At 39.3% G+C, this 23,886-nt stretch overlaps 1 protein-coding gene across 1 annotated transcript; it reads left to right on the top strand.

Moving 5' to 3' along the window:
* The first annotated feature begins 15,731 nt into the window (after positions 1 to 15,731).
* Positions 15,732 to 22,451, top strand: stc2a (stanniocalcin 2a). The gene is made up of 5 exons (XM_053685955.1): positions 15,732 to 16,169; positions 18,885 to 19,027; positions 19,421 to 19,632; positions 20,256 to 20,585; positions 21,203 to 22,451. Exons 1-5 carry the CDS (start codon positions 16,025 to 16,027, stop codon positions 21,453 to 21,455), a joined length of 1,083 nt encoding a protein of 360 aa, XP_053541930.1. The 5' UTR covers positions 15,732 to 16,024; the 3' UTR covers positions 21,456 to 22,451.
* The last annotated feature ends 1,435 nt before the right edge of the window (positions 22,452 to 23,886 follow it).

Below are 23,886 nucleotides of genomic sequence, written 5' to 3'. Positions count from 1 at the left end.
AGTCATGGTGGATCTGGGGCATATCCTGGGAACACTGGATGGAATGCCAGTCCGTCGCTGAGCACCATGCACACACACACATTCACACCTAGAGGCAATTTATCTTAGCCAGTCCACCTACTGGCATGTTTTGGAAGGAAAGCAGAGAACCCAGAGGGAATCCACATGGACAAAGGGAGAACATGCACAGAAAAAAATCCACACGGACAGAAACCCAGGATCAGGATTAAACCCTGGACTGGTGAGGTGGCAACTCTACATGCTGCACCACTATGCTGCTTTGATTAGTATATGTGGTTGTCAATCCCAAATTCTAACAGAAAACTAGAATGATAGCTACACTAGCTATCACCAGAGGTGGGTAGAGTATCCAGAACTTTTACTCAAGTACGCGTAAAACTACATATAAAATCACTCAAGTAACAGTAAAAGTAATAATGTTAATAATGACTTGAGGAAGCGTAATAAAGTATCCAATGAGAAGACTACTCAAGTTGCAAGTTACTAGTTATTTCGGATCTGATTAAAATGAAGGGAAAATCCTGAATCTCAGACTACACGGTGAATGGCAAGTCACATCTCTCCTTGAAAGTCTGTCTGTTCTGAAATAAAACCGGGGTTCAAGATGAAGCAGTATATCCCAGTCGTGTGATGGGTACAATAACACAGAAACTGTCATTTTTCAACACAAAATCTCACACAAACATTTTCCCAATAGTTGACTGCCTTAACATGTTAACAACACAAACTTGTCAGCATCTACACTTGAAAAATACAACAGAAAACAAAAGAACAAACTGTGGAACAGGACAGAAGAGAAAGTGTATGTAGAGAGAGAGTGTTAGTATGTTTGTGTGTGTGTGTGTATATATATATATACACACAACATAGAAGGTACACATCACTAACATTAAGTAGCAGTTTGCTAGTTTATGAGCTTTGGTGCTTAGGCTGAGCAAACAAAAGACCAGTTTTGATGGGGAACCCTTCTCCCCTACCCCACCCCATTTTATAACTTGAATGTACAGAGGTCAAAAACATTATGTAATTCCGAGTTAAGCTGTATACATTGTATGCCTTGGGGTTAATGTTATTTTTGTCCACCAACGTGTACATAGAGACAATAAAAAAATCTCATGACATTTAGAGTCATACAAAAAATTCATTGAAATTTAACAGAAGATTAGCATGGAGAAAAGAATTCGGTATTTAAAGTCATTGATTTTGATAAATTATGCACAAGAGGAACAATGACATGAACTAACAAGGTTAAAAAAAAAAAGGTTTTAATTTCAGGTTGTTTTTAACAAAAGAGCTTTCCCGCTGAGAGCAGAAAACAGCATGGCCTAAGTCGTTTAATGATGGAGTGAAGCTATAGGAATGTTGGAATGTTGATTCCTCATCCTGCTCTTCCCAGCACAGAGACAGCTCAGGTAAGGAACGTGAGCTCATGCCTCTTCACTGCCTCTGAATTATCCAGACATTCATAGCAGCCTCGGTGAGTGGTGCTTTGAGAGACTCCCAAACATTCCTGAGGTAACCAAACCTGACTCCCTCACTTAATGGGCCTTTTTTAAAACAGAGTGAAGGGTGCAATGACACTCAAGTTGATGACTCAGGGAATTTTGGCAGAGAAAAAAGTGCACACAAGACGCAGGAACGTACCCTCGCACATCACGTAAAAGCCTACACATTCATACACACAGCTTAGCGCAGTGTGGGTCTTTGGTTTATTGGTCTGGAGCTGCTGCATGTGTAGCTGAGTGAAGCCTCTGTTTACACTAATGTTTTTATTGGTTTATAAAATATTATTCCGAATCACTCAGGTCTTGTATAACTTGAAAAGCTACAACTGCAGGCCACTAGCTTGTCATACAAGACCATAGGGGAATCACTAAATTCTCCCATCCAAATTAAACAAAGTGATTTTTAAAAGCAATAATGCTTGAATTTTTGATTAGGTCTGGATACAGCAGACTGCAAACAAACATATACTAATAAATCACTTTAGCACGATCATACTGCAGTGATCGTTCACCTTGGTGGCATTTTCAGCCATCTCAGCCATCTCTGGTCAGGAGCCATGTGGAAGAAACCACTTAGTCTATACTTTACAAATATACCTTAGCAAGTACAAATAACAGTCTAGTGATAGAACAGATCTAGATGCTACACATTTACTGTATACAAACTGCATTCAACAAGTTGGAAATTGTAAGTGTGTGTTATAAAGGTTTCAAATGCTTATGAGTATTATATACAATTAAAGCAAGAGCATTGCACCAGAAGGCTCACACAATTTTATTTTGACCCAATTTTAGCTATTTAGCTTCCTACCCACCAAGTTGTTTTCTCCCTTCACACAATAGCTACCAATCTGTTAGCATGAAAGAACTGAATGACAATATTGAAAATGCTTAGACAGTTGTGACACAACTTTGTCTCACATTACAAAATCTTTATCACAAAGACTGTAGGGCAGAACAATGGTACAGTGTATAGCATAGCTGCCTCACAGCTCCAGAATTACTGGTCCAAACCTTGAGCTAGCATTACGGTCCGTGCAGAGTTTCACATGTTCTCCCCATGTCTGTTTAGGTTTCCTCCAGGTTCTCTGGATTCCTCCCACCTCCCAAAAAACACACAGTTATGTGGATTGGCTATGATGTGAATATCTGTCTGAATGTATGCGCATGGTGCCCAGAAATGAACTGGCATCCCATCTGGGGTGAATTTCTACCTAATACCCAGTGTTCCTGGGATAGGATCCAGATCCACAGCAACCTTAACCAGTATGGATCATTGCAATGCAAAAATGTGATAATGTGCATCACGGTAATGTGTGAGTCACATCATTGAAATCAGCATTTTATTATTTGTGCATCTAATACAAGTGCAATGACTGAACATGAGTGGTCCCAATCTGCACAACCTATAGAGTGAAAATATAGGGAGCGCATGCTGGTTACACGAACGCATTATTTCATAGAGGCTGTGCCATTACTGGGAATCATGTGAACCAATCTCTGCAGCTCACCATGACCAACACACATAGATTACATAGTTACACAACCACATTATAACATTTAAAAAGAGCTCTTTAGTAGTTTTTAAACAACACCAGACATACACTGCGGAAGCTGGATATTTTCACCACCTTTGGAGCTCTCTTTCCTCAGCTGCTGCTGTCCCCAGTTCAGAGACATAATTTATTCAATCAAATTTTGGGGAGAATTTAGCAATTTATTGATTTATTTTTATTATATGGTAAATCTGTAGTACATTTTGTTTACAATTTTAAACCTCAGTTTGTAGCAATTTTGATTAGTTTTATACTGACAAAAAAAAATTGTTTATGATTCAGAAAAAAAAGTCAGTCATAATTTTTCTTCATTTAAATTTTGTTCAAAAGATTGAATCGTATCATGAAGTCAGTATCGTGAATCGAATTGAATCATGAATGGAGTGTATCATTACACCGCTACTGAACAGGATAAAGTGTTACTGACAATTATTTAACGAATGAATGAATGAATGTAAAAAGACATTCATTCATGGTAAATGCATGAATTTTTAACCTGTCACATATTGATATAATTGATTATCTGCTAAGTTTCAAGGAATCAATAAAAAAATCATCACAGAAAGTTTTCCAAGTTAACAAAAAAGTCTTACTCCGTCCTGTCCAGACAGACCTGGATCATGTGAAAAAGAGACTGAGAATTCGCGTGTGTGTTGAGTGCAAGGTGAAAGGTTTAGTATTAGACACTATGATCACAACAATCCCTAAATGGTAATGCAGTAATAAGCTTTTTTTTTTTTAATCCAAAAATAACCTTATCATCCAGCAAACCCAATGTTATGTGGCACATTTTCCATCAAGCTCCTATGAGCATTTAACCTGGCAGTATAAGCACAGTTTTATGTAACAAGCTAACTTGGCTAACTATAATGGAATATGCGGTTTGCTTCAGCCAGCCAGTATTACAGCAGTATTAAAACTCATTAGTTCACACATAGTAGGCCACATAGTAACCTCAAGGGAGACTGTCAGACCATTGACCTACTCGTTTTAGATATATTCTGTTTCTTTTAGCCGTGACTTAATAATAATCCGCTTTCTAAATAACTGGCTGTGTCATGTACTCCAAAAGCCTTACTTGACCATTGTTTGTGCAGGCATGAGACAGATAAATACTGATTTTGATCTGCCAGTGGATGTAATAATAAATGCAGCAGTTTGAGAGAGTGATAGCTACGGGGACGTGCAGGATTATAAAAAATAAAGCCAGTGAATGCCATTGCATACTATGTATTTCATTTTTATGTTAATCCGTAACATTACTTATGCGCTCGAACAATACGAAGCCATAGACATTCCCTCACTGACTTGAATTGTCTGAAATGTAAACATATCCCACTGTTTGGAACCAAAGCAGACTTGTGAGACAGAAACTCCCTCAAGTTTTATGTGTCCTCATTGACTGGGCAGATCCTTCATTGGCCACGTATATAAACAGGCCAGGAGTCCCAGCAAGAAGGGAAAACAGTTGCAGTTCTTAAAATGTAAATGATTCCAAAAAAGGAAACAATGCAAAAGAGGAGTGATGGAGATCTTCCATGTCAGAGAGATGGAAAGAGAGAGAGACCTTAACATGCTGCAGTGCAGCAGTCATCATACCTCCTAAAATAAGCACACACACACACACACACAGCCTTCCTAATACCTTTTAATGTCAAAATGCAACAAGCCCCACACACCATTCGTTCCCTACATCGCCATTCAGCATTCACCTGCCTATCCAACAGTAACAATGTGTGAGCTTCAAATCCCTCACTGGAATGTGAGGAGCGGACAGATGACCACCTGAAGACAATAATTATCACATATTTCTCCGTTTTGGGCAGGTTGCTAACACGGCCCGCACAACAGTGCCAGGAATACAACCCGATACACCCAGAGATAAATAAACAGCAGGGAACCCTCATTCTAGCTAATGCCTCAGACTATTAGCATTATTACTCATTAGATAGTGTTAACATTAATATCCATCATTTTTAATATTGATAGTTAAAATAATATTGACAATCTTTCACAATTGCTGGTTCATCATAAACACAGGGTCGAACCGGCGCACCAGAAAAAAATTATATTGTTTGACACAGATGTGTGAATGGGAAATGTGCAATTTAAGCTGGCAGTCAGCTTCCTGTTCTGCTACATACATCCTCAGGCTATTCTGGTAGGGGGCGGGAATGCCAGTGTACACTGTCAACAGGAAGTAATGATAAGGGTTGAACTTTCACCTCCAGGTCAGGGGGTCACTCATGTGACTTGAGCCTGGGAGTACATGAGCTCCCACTATTAAGGTGCCTGCTGCTAAAGGTTCATTATGTCTTTTGACTATTTCTTAATATATAAGCTGGACTGCAAACTATGGAAAAACATTAGCTGTATTAAACTACACAGCGTTATTTATTAATCATTTTATTCCAAAAATAAATGGAACAGGATTGGGCACTTATCTGGTCCTCCACCAGAGATATTCAACCCGGAATTAAGGGGGATTTCAAAAAAGTAAAATAAAATAAATAAATAAATAAATAAATAAATTAATAAATAAAGTCTGTATACAATGTCTATACATAGAGGTAATCACTCTTTTTTTCATTTATTTATTTTTTTAAATAAAAATTTAAACTGGTCAAGCAACCGACTTTACAATTTTTGGACCACTTGAGATGGATGACCCAGAACTAACACTGGAGACTCCTTCCTTAATGTTGAATAAATGTCTCTTTACAAAAAAACTTAACAATATCAATTATTATATGCCTTTCTTTGTTAAATAGCATGCTTCTTGTGACATGTATGATTAAGTATAATATATTACAGCAAGTGCACTGATATAAAACTATGATTTAAATTATAGCCAGAACTATTGTCACAGCTTTATTATAGAAAATTCTAATTAAACAGATTTAAGACTATTCAATGGCACTGTTGTATGCATAAAAAAAAAATTGTGTATCATGATGTCATTGTGTATTGCGATACATTTTTTGTCATATTCCCCATTAGACTATATAAAAAAAAGAGTAATCAGTTTCATTCTGATATCTTGACCCTCTGACTAGACTATCTAACAAAGCTTGCCAAGCTTTGCCTCTCCAAACAAAAAGTACAAACTGAAGATACTCGCATGGCTGGGTACCTGTGCTGACCGGATCCACACTCGTATCATTCTTATACAGTATTATAGGAAGTGGGTGAAGGTCAAGAAAGGGTGTTGATAGGTGCTATGCTATGGATGTCATAATTACGGGGAAGCATTCCCAGAATTCCGTGGGAGCTTTGACACTCGTAGTAGCTCGTTTAATCTCACTTCAACGTCTAAGCTTACCGCCTCTCGGAAAAAGGACGACGTGTTCCCACAAGCAGGAGGGAGAAGCATCAACAAAGGCACAGGAGATGAAGATTACAGGGTCAATTTCCATGAGCAACAATAAAAATGCTGTATAAACAAAATCACAAACACTGTTGTGTGGGTGCCGTGACTACTATTGAGCTGTTATATCATTAGAGTGTCTTGCGATGATGCATTTGTGAATGTGTATGATTCGACTGACCTATCATTAAACCGAGCCAGACTGCTCTCTTATCAAGCTGGTTTGTCAGTCTAAAATTTGGCATCAATTTGCTGAATTCCCAGCCATTATAAAATTACAACTCTGCATGGAAAACTTTCAGGCCAAGACCAGTGCTGGAGAGCGAGAGAGTGAGTGAGAGAGAGAGAGAGAGAGAGAGAGAGAGAGAGAGAGAGAGAGAGAGAGAGAGAGAGTTAAAAGTACATATCAAAGGTTGTATCATTGCACTGAAGTACTGAGAAGGAAAAGCTAAGCAGCCATTATTTATCCCCCAATTTTTTCTCCCCTTATGATCTCCACTGTTATTTTTTCACAAGGTGTGGCATTAAAAACAAAGCTTCTGATATTTAATGCTGAACTTGTAATGACTAAATTGTAGTTGTAGTAGATGTGTAGTGCAGCTCAGCCTTTATTACATCTGGGCCAGAGGCTACATGTGGTTTAACAAGATGGCAAACAAGGGCATGTTTGTTCACAAGGAAAATATATATACAAGGAGTTTTGAAAGAAAGAAAATGCAGCTTGAGCGAGACAAAAATATCACTGGATCGTCTTGAAGTTCATTAGATGCATGCTGATGGGAAGGAAAACTTTGGAAGTGGATTTTATGAGCCAGGGCTTCATGGAAATTATAATTAGATTCCAACTATGTTGAAGAAATTAGTTTAATTTGGTTGTTTTACCACTTCACTCCTTTATAATGTTTTAGGTGGGAGAGTTTGTGTTGCATTCTTGGTTTTTTGCCAGCTACAGCCTCAAATGTGCAATTGAGGTAAGGGGCTCTGATCGTTTGGTGAGAAAATATGCAGAAGGTTAATGTGAGGGGTCAACCAGCCATGTGTGGTACTTTCACATACAACCAGGGCCAATTTCAATTACATCAATTATACACCCCGTTTTCACTGAGGTGGTGCTAATACTAGACTCAGTGGAAACCATTTTAAGAACTGCTCCAGATTTCCTCAGTATTAAAGACCCAAACTGTTCTGTAATGATGTGGGAGCTTACAAAGGTACTGAGTAAAACTAATAACAACTGTGGAGGATTTTACAAGCTGTATTTCTGGCTATGAGAACTTCTAAAGTAAAATTCTTCCCTGGTTATATGTGGCACAGTGACACACTGAACTGTTGAATTCTATTGATCAAAAGGTGTTGATTAATTCACAGTAGTGCCGGCTGCAAGGAAAAACACAGGTTTATATTAATGCACTCGTTATAATACGTTAGCGTTTCTATAGTAACAACTCATTCGCTAAGACTAATAATAAATGGATACAATGTTTATTTATCTCATTTTATTTGAGTTATTTTTATTTATTTTAAATTTAGAATTTATACAATGCTAAAAAATATAATCGTTGATACAGTGAAGCAGTCTGTTGGGAGGTGTTTATATATGATTATGGAAGGAGTCTCCACTGTCAGTGCTTTGTAACAGTCTGTTAGTTTTCCACCACAGGACAGTCTTCATGACCGAGCACACTGCAGTTTCTCAGTAAAATGACAAGCTGTATTTTTTTTTTATTTTTTAGTTTTAGTTTTTTTTCGTCTTATAAATGTCAAGAGAAAATAAAGGCAGGTAATGGAAAGCTGCTATAACATAAAGGATAACAGGAACTAAGTTGTCGTCTGGATATTCCACAACATTAAATGTAACTATAAAACACTTAAATGTATGACATGTGCCATTCATTAATAAATCAAATATTGTAATTGTTGGCAAATTGCTGTTTAATGTTATTGGAATATGTTACATACATTGCTAAAATTAATAAAACATGCCATTTAAGAAATAAAACATGACTAGGCATCCTGTTATTGGAAAATAAATAGATAAAAGTAACTCTGCTTTATGTTGGGACACATCACACCACTCCATCTTTGATTATTTTCCTATAACAGCATTCCCGCAAGTGTTTTTTTTCCTTACATGACAGAAGTTTTTATTACTTTAGATTTCTTAAGCTCTTATTTACGCTGTTGTCAAGATCAATAAAATGGTTGTTTCATCCTTGAACCACATATTGCATGTTGCTATTTTTTCAACAATGATCATCAAAACCTCCCACGTTGTTCAAGTCTTAATTTAATGGCCCTCAGACTCCTGATGTCACTGGTTCTCGGTTCCCAGGCCAGCACTATTTTGGTGCTAGAATTGAAGCATGTCTTTGGTGGTGGAAAAATGCTAAAATATCAAGATTAGACACAGGCGTCTTCTCAGTGGAAAAGAGCTAATGGCTATGCATGATAGCTCTCCAGGTTTCTCACATCATGTAATGGTCCTCTTGATGTGCCGTGGACCACATACTGCACCGATAACAGTGATGGCTCACAACACATTGTGTACATATACAGCTGGAACAGACCTTAGTAAATGCACCAGTTTGGATATTTTTGCCACATAGTATTGCTACTCTATTAATGTCTGTAGAGATGATGATAAGAGAAACTGAAAAAGACGTCATTTGAGCATTGAAAATCAAAAACTCAATCCACTGCCTACATCATCACCGTTTGTGGGTAACAAAGCACCGATTAGTTAAAACAAAGACTAAACAGGGAAAAGGGGGTTTTAATGATCTGCTGAGACCCTCAATCCACCACAATGCACCATTCATGTGTAAAGAGCAGTGAGTTTGTCACACTGTGGCTGATTGATTTTCATTTATTTATTTATTTTTAACTTCACATCAATAAATATTGCATTATAGCATCACTGCATCTCTTGAAATGCAGCATAACCCAGAAAAGGCTTTGGTTGCCTCGTTACATAATAAATGCTGGCACTGGTAACAAGATCCCCCACCACACACACACACACACACACACACACACACACACATAAACACATAAACACACACACACATTGCTGCCATCTTTGCTCATCCGGTTATGACACTTTGTGCCACCCACGATGAAGGCCGCGTCTCCTACTTTCAGGCTCATTATGTGGGATAATTATGTCAGGCTCAGCCTTTGTCCCGTTTCTCTGCCCAAACACCATGCAGAAAAACAAAACAAAATGGCATGACCTCAACTGCCCGCTTCATCCTCAGTATAAGAGAATCCAAGTAAGAGGTCACATGACTGATACCCCTGAGTTATTAATGCACGGTATAAAATGATAATTGTCAAGGATTTTGTTCAGAGGTTGTACTTCTGGCTTTCAGAACGTATTTTAAAGTCCTTCAACGGATAAATATTGTCACAGACAACTTGACATAAAGCAAGAGATACATTTTTTTTTAATTAATGTTGATTCCAGACAGCATTTCAGGGCCGGAACCATCCATTACAGAAAAGACGTGAAATCTTTATGTTGGATTTCACACATTTTTCACATGTTATATATATATATATATATATATATATATATATATATATATATATATATATATATATATAACGTGAAAAATGTGTGATATATATATATATATATATATATATATATATATATATATATATATATATATATATATATATATATATATATATATTATTTTCACATGCAGTGCATATAGTTGTATTTTCCACTTGATTTATTTTTAATTGTTTGATTTTCACATGTCGTGCGATGTGTTTATATTTACACGTGATTTTTTTTACATGATTTATTGATTTTATGTGATTCATTTACTTTCATATGTTAATGTTTAACATGTAATGCATGTTTATTTTTTCATATTTGATTTTGACATTCATTCATTTTCATGTTTTTTTCACATATTAAAAATAAGCAGATTGGGTTGAGGTACTGAAACCAGGACCAGCACTTTATCAGCAGGTTCATGTCTCACCACAGCCACTGTATCAGCCACACTGACGCTAAAGGTTTGCTATTCCACTCTGCCAAAACTGTTGCAATATAAATAACGGACACACTAGAATAGCACATTGTTTGAAGTAAATAAAAATGCAGGACATACATTAGCACTCTGTTTGTAAATGCAAGTGAGTTTACACACCAGAGTGGGCTTTCTTGTTTTCAATCAATCAGGTCTTATTTCCCCAGTACACAGTGAACTGTACTTACTTGTGCATAATCACACACACACACACACACACACACACACACACACACACACACACACACACACACACACACACACACAAGAGCAAACACATGGGGGTGCTTCACTGGCAATTTTCCAGCCATCAGTAATCCTAAAAAAAAAGCCTGACAAATATGATTTCTCTATCAATCACTCACTCTCTCCCTCCCTCACTCCCTTCCTCACTTACTCACTCACACACTGCCTCCCTCTCAGTTCCTCTATTCATCCAGATTCTGTCTCTCAATTTCTCTCTCTCTCTCTCTCTCTCTCTCTCTCTCTCTCTCTCTCTCTCTCTCTCTCACGCACACACACACACACACACACACACACACACACACACACACACACACACACACACACACACACACACAGCCATTTGTTGGATGACTTTGCAGTCAGGTTTATTATCAGAAAGTATCATCCTGACCATCAGAATTATACAATATATGCTGAAGATTTCATCATAAATTTCAGTTTATTTTATTTATTATTTATTATTTTTATTCCTAAACTAAAGCTACAGGGAACGTGGGGAAGTCTCAGTCAGACCAGTTAATAAATAATTAAACATATAACTAAATAGATAGACAAATAAATAGATAGACAAACAAACAAACAAACAAATAAATAAATAAAAACCTTTAGCCACCAAAGGGAGCATTTGTAGCATCTAACAATGTTCACAGCAACGAAGAAACATCTGGAGGCATCGCAAAACATGGGGTTATATATTTATTTACTTATTCATTTATTTTTAGGAATTTCATCAGTGCTGTTCTTGAAATATTAATAGCCTAGATCCACTAAGAATTATTTTTTGTATAATTACAGAAACATTCAGCTTTATTTAAAACAAATCCAACATTATATTTATGAAAATGTAATATTTCTGTGTAATATAAACTTTTCATTGAAAGTTTAGTTTGAAGTTTAGTTTTGTACTTCTTATCTTTTACATCATCATGTCAGTACATTATTTCTCCAAGAGTATATAGAGTGCTTTTAATCTGAACCCCCCCACAAATTCCTTATTGTATATATATATATATATATATATATATATATATATATATATATATATATATATATATATATATATATATATATATATATATATAACACATTATTAGCTTCTCTAAAGATGCTTATTTGTGATGAAATTGAATGAATCAAATCTTTCACTGGATAAATGAAAGCACCAGCTAAATGAAAGCATAGCTAAGCTCTCTAGCTATCTCATAATCATTTTGTTCATGGCTCATGATTAGTGAATATTGGTCAATTTGGCCATCAGGTAAACTGTATCATAAAGGTTGCATCATACACTCTCTGAAAAAAAGAGTCCAATCTCAGTTACTCCTCTGGTAGGCAAGCAAACTATAAACCTGTTAGGAAGTTAATAAGCCTTAATTATACAACGAACCCACTGAAGAACCCTTTTTGAGAGTGTCAGGTTGAACGTTTTTATAGTAAACTGTTTAAAAAAAAATATAATAATTTCATGCCCTTGCCTTTCATGATTTTATTTTATTTTTTTTAAAGTAAATATATAAATAAATTTCAATGACATGGTGAAAATATTAAGTTTCAAGATCAATATGTTTATTGTATTTATATTTGTATATAATTTTAAATGTAACATTTGACGCAAAACGTGTTTTTTTGTTTGTTTGTTTGTTTTGTTTTTAACGCCATATTTTATCTATAGCGTGGTGAATAATATGAGCCATGCATTTCAACTAAGATCTTTTTCTCTACACCTGTATTTTGTATGTAATCATTGCAGTGTTTAGGCTCTACAGTGCAGTCACAATCAAGAACTGATACACCCTATGCCACTGAGTAGCTGCTAAATATAGCAGTGCGGTCTGCATAAGATTCCCCATAAACGACAGCATTCTTAACCTTCATCAGCGAGAGATCAGTGCTAGTGAAGCACATGACATGGAAATAACATTCATCTCTTCTCCAAATAACAGGATCAGATAGGGCAGCATGCACGTGCGCTGACATTTGCATTAAAATCACTGTTTTCTCCCCCCCTTTAACAACGCAGAGACAGAAGAGCACTAAAATTACATGCAAGAAAACCATCATCCCGGTGTGTGTGTGTGTGTGTGCGCGCGTGTGCGAAGGCTGTGGTGGCGCTCCATTACAGGGCTTGGGTCTGAGCGGCCGTCTCTGATTGGTCGAGGCCGAGGGTATGTCTGGGGGAGTGGGCGGAGCTTGTGACACGCGGTCATTCAGCTCTACAGCACAGTTTGCGCTTGAAGAGATTCAGACAGATGGAGAGGCGCAGGAAAATAACGACGGCTACATCCCAAACAGCATACCAGTGTACTAAATAGTGTGCACCAATAAGCATGGTACTGCATTTTCTTAGACTCAGGGTCTATCTGAAACATCTATATCTAGGCTATCTATTCATTTAAAACAGTATATCATGCTGAAATAACCAGCACCGTCATTTCAACATCCACCAGCGCAAGACACAATCGAGCACTTATGTTCATGTGAGTCCAGCTGGACTGAAATAAACACTGCCAGAGTGAATGCAACACTGCGGATTTTACTGCGCAAATGTTCCAGATCGGACTGCAGACTTGGGCAGCACATGACTCTTCAAGCTGTGAAAATGTCTCTTAAAACGTTTCCTGGAAAGCAAGGGGCACAGCTAAGCCACTCTTTCAAGGGACAGTCATTTAGGTTTTTTTCTTTTTCTTTTTTAAATACCGGGTAGGTTTTCGTTTAAAATGAGAAAGCTGCGGTCCCAAACGTCCAATCGGTTAGAGGCTCAAATATGAGCTGAGCTATGTGTGCCACGTTTGAGTGATTTGGTGGTTCACTGGTTTAATTTTTTTTTTTTTTTGTAAATGCAGAAATTCTCGAAAGTGTTAGTGTATAATTAAGCTTGCTCAAATAGTGACCTAAGGGGTTTGTTTTGAAATCAGGGTTGTATCCCAAATTGCTTCATATGCCTACTCCCTATAGCCCATAACTTCACTATAGTCGACTACAAATTAGCTTCTACACCACACACATACATTATATACCTAACAGGGAGGAAATATTTGGGATTTCGTCCTATATAAGCATTTTATAGCCTATAGTGATGACTCGGTTTTAGGTGAAGTAGCCTACCACACAGAGATGTGTATGATTTGCTAATAAAGTTTCTTAATTACAGGTTAATGTGGGTGGTTCAATTTCCTCACGTTTTGGACAAACTGGACTTGCACAATTAAGTTACATTTACATTTGTTCATTTTGCAGGCACTTTTATTCAAAGCCACTATGCATGGCTTTGAATACTAATATATTTAAAAAAAAAAAAAAAATTTCTAGCAAGAGAAAAAAAAAAAAAATGGAGCCCAAACAACACACATAAACACACAGAATAACCCACAGGTTTAACGTCCAATCTAATCCATATCATTGTATATATCTTTAAAATGATATAGACCTGCCCTTATCTCTTATACCTTTCATGTGTATCTTTTAGCTGGGAAGGTGCATGAGGTTTATCTTTAATCAAAGCTTTAAAGGGTACATCAGTGATCCTTAAAGTCCATTTATGTACCTTAAATTATTTTTTGAAGGTATAGCCTACTATATCCACTTTTACATTTACAAGATACATGTTGAAGGTACAAAAGATGTACACTTGATGGTACTACACCAGGACAATGTAGACATACAGTGTAGGCTGCATGGTATGTATGGAACAGATCATAAAAGCAGATTTAGTTATTCCATTCTATGGCGGATTAATGTAGTGAATATCATTTATGACAGATTTATCAAGCATGGCATACCTTCTTAAAAACCGATTCGATTACAGTCAGACAGAGCCCGGGATATTAATAGCTTAATCACATCCAGGCAGTTAGAAATAGAAGTGATACCAAGACCACATCGTCGTGGAGGCTTTTAGGTGGTGTGCCATAATTTGTTGGCAGAACTCGTCAGACTATTTGACGTGTGTGTGTGTGTGCGTGTGCGTGTGTCAGTGCGCGCGCGTGTTTGCGTGCATGTGTGTGCGCGCGCGCCCTTGTGTGTGTGTGTGTGTGAGTCAGTCAGCCAGTGCTGCACGTTCACATGGCTTTTGTGTATGTGTGTGAATGGAGCAGCTGCCTTGGGGGTGGGGGTGGTTTTGAATGATGCAATCCCTGCCAGCCATTAGCAAAGTTGCCCTCTTTTTCTCCACTGTGTGAACTTGGCACACACTGGCTACAGTGACACAATAGAGGCAGAAGATGATTAAGTCTGTTGATTAGTGACTTTTTTCATAGCGATGCAGTGCAAAATGTCACCTTCTGTTCATTTCCATGTGCATTCTTTCTGGCAACTATGACACGTCACGTGTGTAATCCCACAGAAAATGTAGCCTATAAATGACACGTTCCCCCCTGTTGATGCATTATTATATTCATGAGGATTAAGTGGTTTCGAGTAGCTTAGAAATGTCTTGTCAGTGTACTGTGATTGATTGATGGGTGTTGATGTTATACATGTATAGTATTGTGCAATATATAAAACAACATCAACAACAACAACACGATTAAAAGCCCTTGTTCCGGATGATCGCTTGGTGTAATAGGAGTTCAGATTGACCGAGTGAACGCTGCTAAATGATGTGCTGTATCCTGTCACTGGAGATTTTGCTCTGCGTGCTAGGATTTCAAGCCACAAAATGGGCTGAAACGTGTCACTTTGATCATACAGAAGTATTCTTATGAAGAGGATTATCTGTATGTGTCTCTGTAAAGTGAGACTGTGAGAAAGTCACCAGTAACCTGCAATGTGCCAAATAATAAAATGGTAACTTTAGGCACATTCCTCAAGGGAGATAAACACGCGCCCGCTCGCGCACACAGTTCATGAGTCGACTTTAGTTTTGTTATGGCGCGCTGGGGCAACTTTCGCCAGGGACACACCTCCTTGCACCAACCTACCCTCACCACCCCCCGACCCCTTACACACACACACACACACGTATACCCTCCACCCTCTACAACCCCTCCACCCCCAACGCACGCGCACACACACACACACACACTCACACACACACTACCAAAACTTGGCCGTGGTTGTCGGCGTTTCTGATTGGTCGCTGAGCCACGGCGACGTGACAACACCTGCTCGACCGATTCATCAACACTGACAGGCCGTGCCGCGGGAGATATAGGCAGCATCCATCCCGTTTCAGCGTGCTCATTCCCGACAGAGACACACCAGCATACACAAACACCTCGCGTCTCTGAGAAACTCGATTATCCAAGGTGTCTCGAGGGGGGAAAATAAATAAATTAATACACAATGTTGTCCAGATTCGCTGTGGCGCTCCTCGTTCTCTCGGTGATCGCGCTGACGGACGGAACAGACGCTACCGACGCTCACGAAAGTCACCCGGAAAAAGCGGCAAGCCCAAACCAGAAAGGACGACTCTCCTTACACAACACAGGTAAGACACGATGGGACACAATCAGCCAAACAGGAGTCAAAATAATAACTCTTAAAACTGTCACATGATTTTATGGATGATTTTATTATTTTTTTTAAATTATTATTTCTTTTTAAACATTTGCACAAAAGTGGAAGGAGCCTGCGTTACTAAATGCCACGGTAACCGTCCCGTTCCGTGGCGCGCCATATCGGAGCAAAACAGGTTAATTGATCGGAAAATGGCCACGCTGCGTTTTCCGATCTCGAGGAAAGACTATCACGTTGTAAATAGGTACACAGAGATGGGGAAATCCAATAGCTTCGTAAACTATTAATAGCGCGGCGCAAGGTAGGCGAATGAGAGGTAATGTATACGGTTGTTTTTTAAGGGTGTTTATTAGTGCGTGCCTTTCATTTTCCACGTACTAGTGTCTGCATTCTGCAAAAGCCCATGGTAGCCGCATTCTAGGAATTACTAAGCCTTATTCTTAGATGTCAAGCGAAACTCTCTCTCTCTCTCTCTCTCTCTCTCTCTCTCTCTCTCTCTCTCTCTCTGATCAATGAAACGTCGCGCACTCACTTGGAAGTCAAATCAATAGGCGCAACTTTCCTGGAGCAGCACGCGAGCTACGTGAGTGATGCAATGAATCCTCAGGTTACACGCGATAAGCCTTACTCATGTCAGCCAGACTGATTTGCATAACTTTTCGAGAGCACGACACGACACCTCCTGCAGCAATAAACACTGAATCCTGATATCATTCTGTTGGACTTGAATTTGATCAGAAGGGTCGCTGCAGGGAGTTGGAGGCAGGAGATGATTTACAGCAGCCGTGCACGGTAGGCATGTTTGTATGTATGTATGCATGTATGTATGTATGGACGTATGTATGTATGTAGGTAGGTAGGTAGGTAGGTGCAGATTCCCTAGATCGAGTCTTGTAACCCGATGCAAAGCTGCGGCAGGCTCGCGCGCTCCGAGCGCATTCCCCGCGCGCGCCAACACAAGCAGCGCGGACCGACCGAGAGTCTCAGTTTTCCTAGGCGCGCGCCGATCTTCATCACGGACAGAGCGCTGCGCGCGAAGTCATCACGCGTTAATAACGAGCGATTAAAGGCTTCTCAGTGCAAAAATAATGCATCGTGCACACACACCCGATCTTAAAGAAGAAATGCTGCAGTCATAGAGAACACCGCTATCCACCAGTAGTATTACAATAATAATGCAGCTATACACTGGACTGTTTGAGGTCCATTTTAAGCCAATTAATGCCACACTTTTATACACGCATGGGTTCTTTGGCTGCTTGGATGCTTAACAGTTCTAACGTTCTAATCAGTTTCTGTAGAAGTCTTCATAGAAAACTTCCCACGTAGGGACAAAAAGAAGGACCCTTTAGGATGTCACAAGGGATGTTTTTCCCCTGAAAATGTATTCCCCCCCCCCAAAAGTTCTTACAACCACAGTCCTTAAGGACTAATCATATACATTAAATGACATGACCTACTAAATTTAAAAAAGATACACCCTTGAGCTATCACCCACGTGATAAGAAGTTATATCTTAAAACCTGACTTAAATAATTTTCTTCTGAGTGTGTGTAATATATAATAATGATATAATGATAATATATAATATATAATTATTATAATGTATAATAAGCATGTAATGACATTTATTAATGACATCTATTAAGCCTGCTCATCTGCATATTTGTACACAGAGCTTTTCTTATGTTTCAAATCACTAAATGGCTAACTGAAAACTGCTACACTCCTCAAGAGGTCCCCATTGGCTAATGGGTGTAGGATTTTTTAAATGGTTCTGCTTGTAATCTTTTCTGACAGAAAGCCACTCTGTTGTTGCGTTCTACTTTGCAGAACCTTTACACGTTCTTCCCAGAGGCACAAACTGAAACCAGCCTTCTTCGATAGGCTTTAAACATGTACTGTATACGCAATGTGTCATTGAATCAGTATTGGCTTATTTGCTAGCCACTTGTCTGCTGGGTGAATGATTTTATCTTGCGCACCAGAATACGAAAATGTGAGCTCATCTATCGCCATACATTAGAGAATCAAAATCAGTGACTACTATTAGGGTTCTTTGCAGTATGCAAGCCTTCCTGAGGCTTTTAATAACAAGAGTGGAAAGGCGGTTGCATTGCTCCACCAGCCCATGTCAGTCACCATCACACTTTCACATCCAAACTACCTGTTCTTCTGTGAGTTTCCGACATCATTGGGTTTCTTCTGCAGTTTTACAGCCTTTCTCTAAAGTGAGAAACATAATTTCATCCTGCCCCCCATACAGTTAACCTTGGTTTTCCACAGCTCAGACACTCACTGCCAGATGCCTCCCAGTTTGACTTTAATAGCATACCTTAATTACCTCAGCTGCGCGCTCTCTCTCTGTGCTAAATCTGTCCTCTAAGTACAGTTCTTGCATTTTCAGTTGAGAAACAAAACCTAAAATAGGCACTAAGTGATCTTCTTCAAAACATATGAGGCGAAAGGTTGTGTCGTATATACATACTCATGTGTCATTTAGGTTTATTGCTCTCCGAACTCAGCAAGCCCTTTAAAAAGTAGTAATCTTGTATAAAAGAAAAGTTGAAAGTACGAAAGTGCATTCAGGGTATAAGATAAAAGGAATCTTAAGATTCGACTTTAGTCAAATGTCTGTCTTTTCTAAAGTGACAAATCACATTCTCGCTCTTTTTTGCTGTCTTAGCCGAGATCCAACACTGTCTGGTGAATGCTGGAGATGTGGGCTGCGGCGTGTTCGAGTGCTTCGAGAACAACTCGTGTGAAATCCGGGGACTGCAGGAAATCTGCCTGACCTTCTTGCACAATGCCGGGAAGTTTGACTCCCAGGTAATGAAATGTCTCTTGATCCCTGAGTGCTACTCTGCTCTCTCAGAGAGGTCATGTCCCCCAGTGGCAGGTGGTCTTAGCCTCGGCTCCGGTTTCACAAGCTGCAGGTGGATTCAGAGCAGAAAGCTTTTGGCCTGAAACATAGCCTCAAGACATGGCCTGTTCTGCATCACAGAGGGGTCTTAAACTTTGTGTTGAAACATAAATGAGCTCTTAACTCGCATTGCAGGAATTGCATTGGTTCATGTTAACCAAGCAGATGCAGGGGGCTCTCTGCTTGAGAATAATGTGTGTGTATTGCAATGCTGGCAGGGGTGACAAAATTTTATCTTGTGCAAGAGGTCTGCTGAACACTTAAGCAACAGGAGAAAATTTCATCTTGTGTGTTTGCAGGGCAAGTCTTTCATCAAAGATGCACTAAAATGCATGGCCCATGGCCTGAGGCACAAATTCAGCTGCATCAGTCGAAAGTGCCTGGCCATAAAAGACATGGTGTTCCAGCTTCAGCGAGAATGCTACACAAAGCATAACTTGTGTGCGGCAGCTAAGGACAACGTTAATGTCATTGTAGAGATGATCCACTTCCAGGACTTGCTCCCAAAAGGGTGAGTGCTCACACACAGTTACAGGCCAGTCTTTCAACCTGTTCCTTCCTTTACATGGAGTGCTGCTTAATGAACCTGCCAAGCAAACCAACAAAGCCACTTTCTATGAAATGCCCCATTTCTGTGCACTTTCATTTGCATAAGAAAAAGACTGTGGGGTGTCCAAACCTACACGTTTGCTTTATGTTTGGAAAGATATTTCTTCTAAGAAAGTTGAAAAAATCAGCAGCTAAATATAACTGGACAGAAGCAAAGCGTTCATTTTTTTGGGCAAATCTGTTTTTCAACCCCATGTTTGTGAACAGGCTTGCATAATGGGAGGGTTTAAGTCAGAAGAGTGTTAAATGGGTCTTTGTAGAGTCTCATGGAAGGTCCATGCTGTCATCGGTACGGTGACATAACCTTCCAGTGTAGTGGCTTGCTTCGCTCGTTTCTTTTTGCTGGCGTACTGAGTTCCAGTCTTTGGCCAGAAGCTCCAGAATTCCACGTGGTCCAAAATGTGCACTATTTGGTGTTATATTTTGCAACATGGTCCTAGAGGCACAATGTTTTCTCTCTCTCTGTCTCTCTCTCTCTCTCTCTCTCTCTCTCTCTCTCTCTCTCTCTCTCTCTCTCTCTCTCAGGCCCTATGTGGAACTGGTGAACATCTTACTAGCCTGTGGTGAAGAAGTGAAGGAGGCGATTAGCAGAAGTGTCCGGATACAATGTGAGCAAAACTGGGGTGCGCTCTGCCACAGCCTAAGCTTCTGCTCATCGCCACCCCCCCTTGGCAACCAGGAGCGCCATGCAAGTCAACACGAGCATCCTAAAGGTCCGCGCCAAGCAGACAAAGAAAAGCCTGGCAAAGGGGGCTCGAGTGCCCATCCAAGAAGTCGTGGTCAGGGTGCACGGCGTGCAAGCCTCGATGCCACGATGGCTGAGCAGGAGGACCCTGAGAACACTGACATCCGGAGGTGAAGATCCCCTAAGCACAGACTAAGTAACAGGCCCAGTGAAGCTCTCCTCTTGTCCTTTTCCCTTCCAGCGGTCATTCCAGATCTCCCAGACTGTTTGTTTACTTTTGCAGGGTATTCGTGATGTAGCTCATTTTTGATACTGCAGATCATAGGTCCTTTTGTTCTTGACACATGACTCTAACTTAGCATTTCTATTTCGTAAGCATACCCCCTGTAAGTTATTTATTTTATTCTTTATGCAATGTTTAAATATAAAATGTACATATAAATGCATATATATCTATAATCACACAGACATGTATAAATATAGCCATTGTATGCAGTACAGTTATACTATATGTAATATAGTATTACTATATGTAATATAGTATACATAATAAATAAATGCTTGTTGTAATAGCTACATTATTTCAACTACTACAATCAAACTGTAGATATGTAACATATTTTGTTTGTTTTTTTAAAGTATGAAATTTTGTGTGTATTGTAATTTGGAATACTTGTTGATTAAATATAAAGTGTACAGTAATTTCCAGGTGTGGCACATAAAATAAGAAGAGTGTACACAAATACTTTCATTCATCCATTCATTTTCTATACTGCTTATCCTTCAGGGTCCCGGGGAACCTGGAGCCTATCCCAGGGAGCATTGGACACAAGGTTGGGTACACCCTGGATCGGGTGCCAGTCCATCGCAGGGCAAAATCACATACACACTCACACACTCATTCATACGCTATGGACACTTTGGACATGCCAATCAGCCTACCATGCATGTCTTTGGACTGGGGGAGGAAACCAGATTATACGGAGGAAACCCCCACAGCACAGGGAGAACATGCAAACCTCACACATACAGGGAAGTAGCGGGAATCGAACCTCCAACCCTGCTGGTATGAGGCGAATGTGCTAACCACTAAGTATTCTATGAATATTTTAATTTGTGTTAAAAATTAGGATGCTTGAATACACACACCCCTAGGTCATATGCACACACACACACACACACACACACACACACACACACACATGCACACACACACACATGCACACACACACATGCACACACACTGTGGTTGCTAACATAAAGAAAACGCAATCACTCACCAGTTCCAGAATGATGAAGTGTCTATGATTATCTAATTTGTGTGTCACTTATGCACTATTTGGGATTTACCCCAAACACATTAGTCTGACACAAAAACAGCAGCAGCTCAGAGTGTGTGTCATGGAAAGCCAGGCTGCTTGTGTTCTAGCCAACCCTTCAGACAACTCTACTTGTTCCAAGTAGAAAAAAAAAATTGCAGCCCTCACTCTCTCTCCACTGAAAAGAGGCAGCGGTTGGAGCCATAATAAACTGGCCTAAGACCTAGAAACTAGGTTAAGTCTACACAAATAGCGAAAGCTATTATGGATACAACCATTGGAAATACCATCTTTGGTACAGCCATAGGAGAATTCCCTTCAACCCTGCCTGTAGAAGGGTTTCATAAGGAGTACAGAGACACAGATTACACCATTTAACCATTTAACTGCATAATTTGGCCATTTTTGTTGGCGCAGTCTATCACTATCTGCCAACAGTACTGCATACAGACTAAAGTTGTGAAGTTTTATTGTTGCATTTCCAGATTAAATCTAGTCTTGGACTGGACTATATTATGGGAAAAATGCTTCTAACAAGCTTCTGTCGGGCACTGTGGACATTCTTAATAAAAAATAAAATAAAAAAACCTGACCGTTAAACATTTGCAATGTTTGCATTTACATTTAACTTAAGAGGTTGAGGTATGTAAAGGTACATTACAGATTAGACAGTTTAAGACCTTTTCATTTATGGCTGCGATGTTGGATTTTCTACTTATGCATGCATTCTCTATGAAAGGTATTTTAATGATTTGCAATTAAATATTTGAAATTATTACGGATAATGGTAACATGGTCATATGTTATGTCTGAAATTTCACCCAATCTATGTACTGAACTATTGTGATAAATTACTTACTGAAGTCATATCTCATTACAAGAAGATTTTAAAATTGTACCAGTATTTAGCGTCAGTATGTCAATACTCCTCAGAAAGCAGTACACGTTTAAAGTACATATTAAGTATCCCTCTGTCGCAAATTAACAACCCCAATTCCCAAAAAGTTGGGACTCTGTGTAAAATGTAATTAAAAACAAAATGCAATGATTTTCAAATCACATAAACCCATATGTTAGTCACAATAGAACATATGAAATGTTTAAACTGAGGAAATGTACCATTTTAAGAAAAAAAAATAAGATAAATTTTAATTTGATGGCCACAACACATCTCAAAAAAGTTGGGACAGGGACAACAGAAGACTGGAAAAGTAAGTGTTACAGCTGGAGGTTAATTGGCAAGAGGTCAGTAACTTGATTGGGTATAAAAAGAGTGTCTTAGAGAGGCAGTATTTCAGAAGTAAAGATGGGCAGAGGTTCAATAATCTGCATCTACAATTTATGGAACAATTTCAATATAATGTTCCTCAACATAAAATCATCTACAGTACATAATATTAACATAAAATGTGCGCAAGGGAACAAGGGTGAAAATCAATATTGCATGCCCGTGATCTTCGGGCTCTCAGGCGGCACTACATTAAAAACAGGAATGATTATGTAATGGAAATAACTGCATGGGCTCAGAAACATCTCCAGAACTCATTGTCTGTGAACACAGTTCGCCGTGCCATCCACAAATGCTGGTTAAAGCTTCATCATGCAAAGAAGAAGCTGTATGTGAATGTGATCCAGAAATACCAACGTCTTATGGCCCAAAGCTCATTTAAAATCAACTTAGGCAAAGTGGAAAACTGTCAGACAAATCAAAATTCTTTATTCTTTCTGGAAATCATGGACACCGCATCCTCTAAACTAAAAAGGAGAGGGACCATCCATCCATCTTCTATGCCTCTTATCCTCTTCAGGGTCACAGGGGAACCTGGAGCCTATCCCAGGGAGCATGGGGCACAAGGCGGGGTACACCCTGGACAGGGTGCCAATCCATCGCAGGACACACTCACGCCAATCAGCCTACCATGCATGTCTTTGGTCAGGGGGAGGAAACTGGAGCATCCGGAGGAAACCCCTGCAGCACGGGGAGAACATGCAAACTCCACACACACAGGGCCACGGCGGGAATCAAACCCCTGACCCTGGAGGTGTGAGGCGAATGTGCTAACCACCGTGCCCTAGGAGAGGGACCATCCGGTTTTTTATCAGCACTCAGTTCCTGCACCTCTGGTGGTATGGAGGTGCATTAGTGCCTATG

The sequence above is a fragment of the Ictalurus punctatus genome, chromosome 14 (assembly GCF_001660625.3).
Source record: "Ictalurus punctatus breed USDA103 chromosome 14, Coco_2.0, whole genome shotgun sequence".
Taxonomy (NCBI): domain Eukaryota; kingdom Metazoa; phylum Chordata; class Actinopteri; order Siluriformes; family Ictaluridae; genus Ictalurus; species Ictalurus punctatus.
Note: the sequence above shows the minus strand (reverse complement) of the source record. Positions and strands in the feature narration are given on the sequence as shown.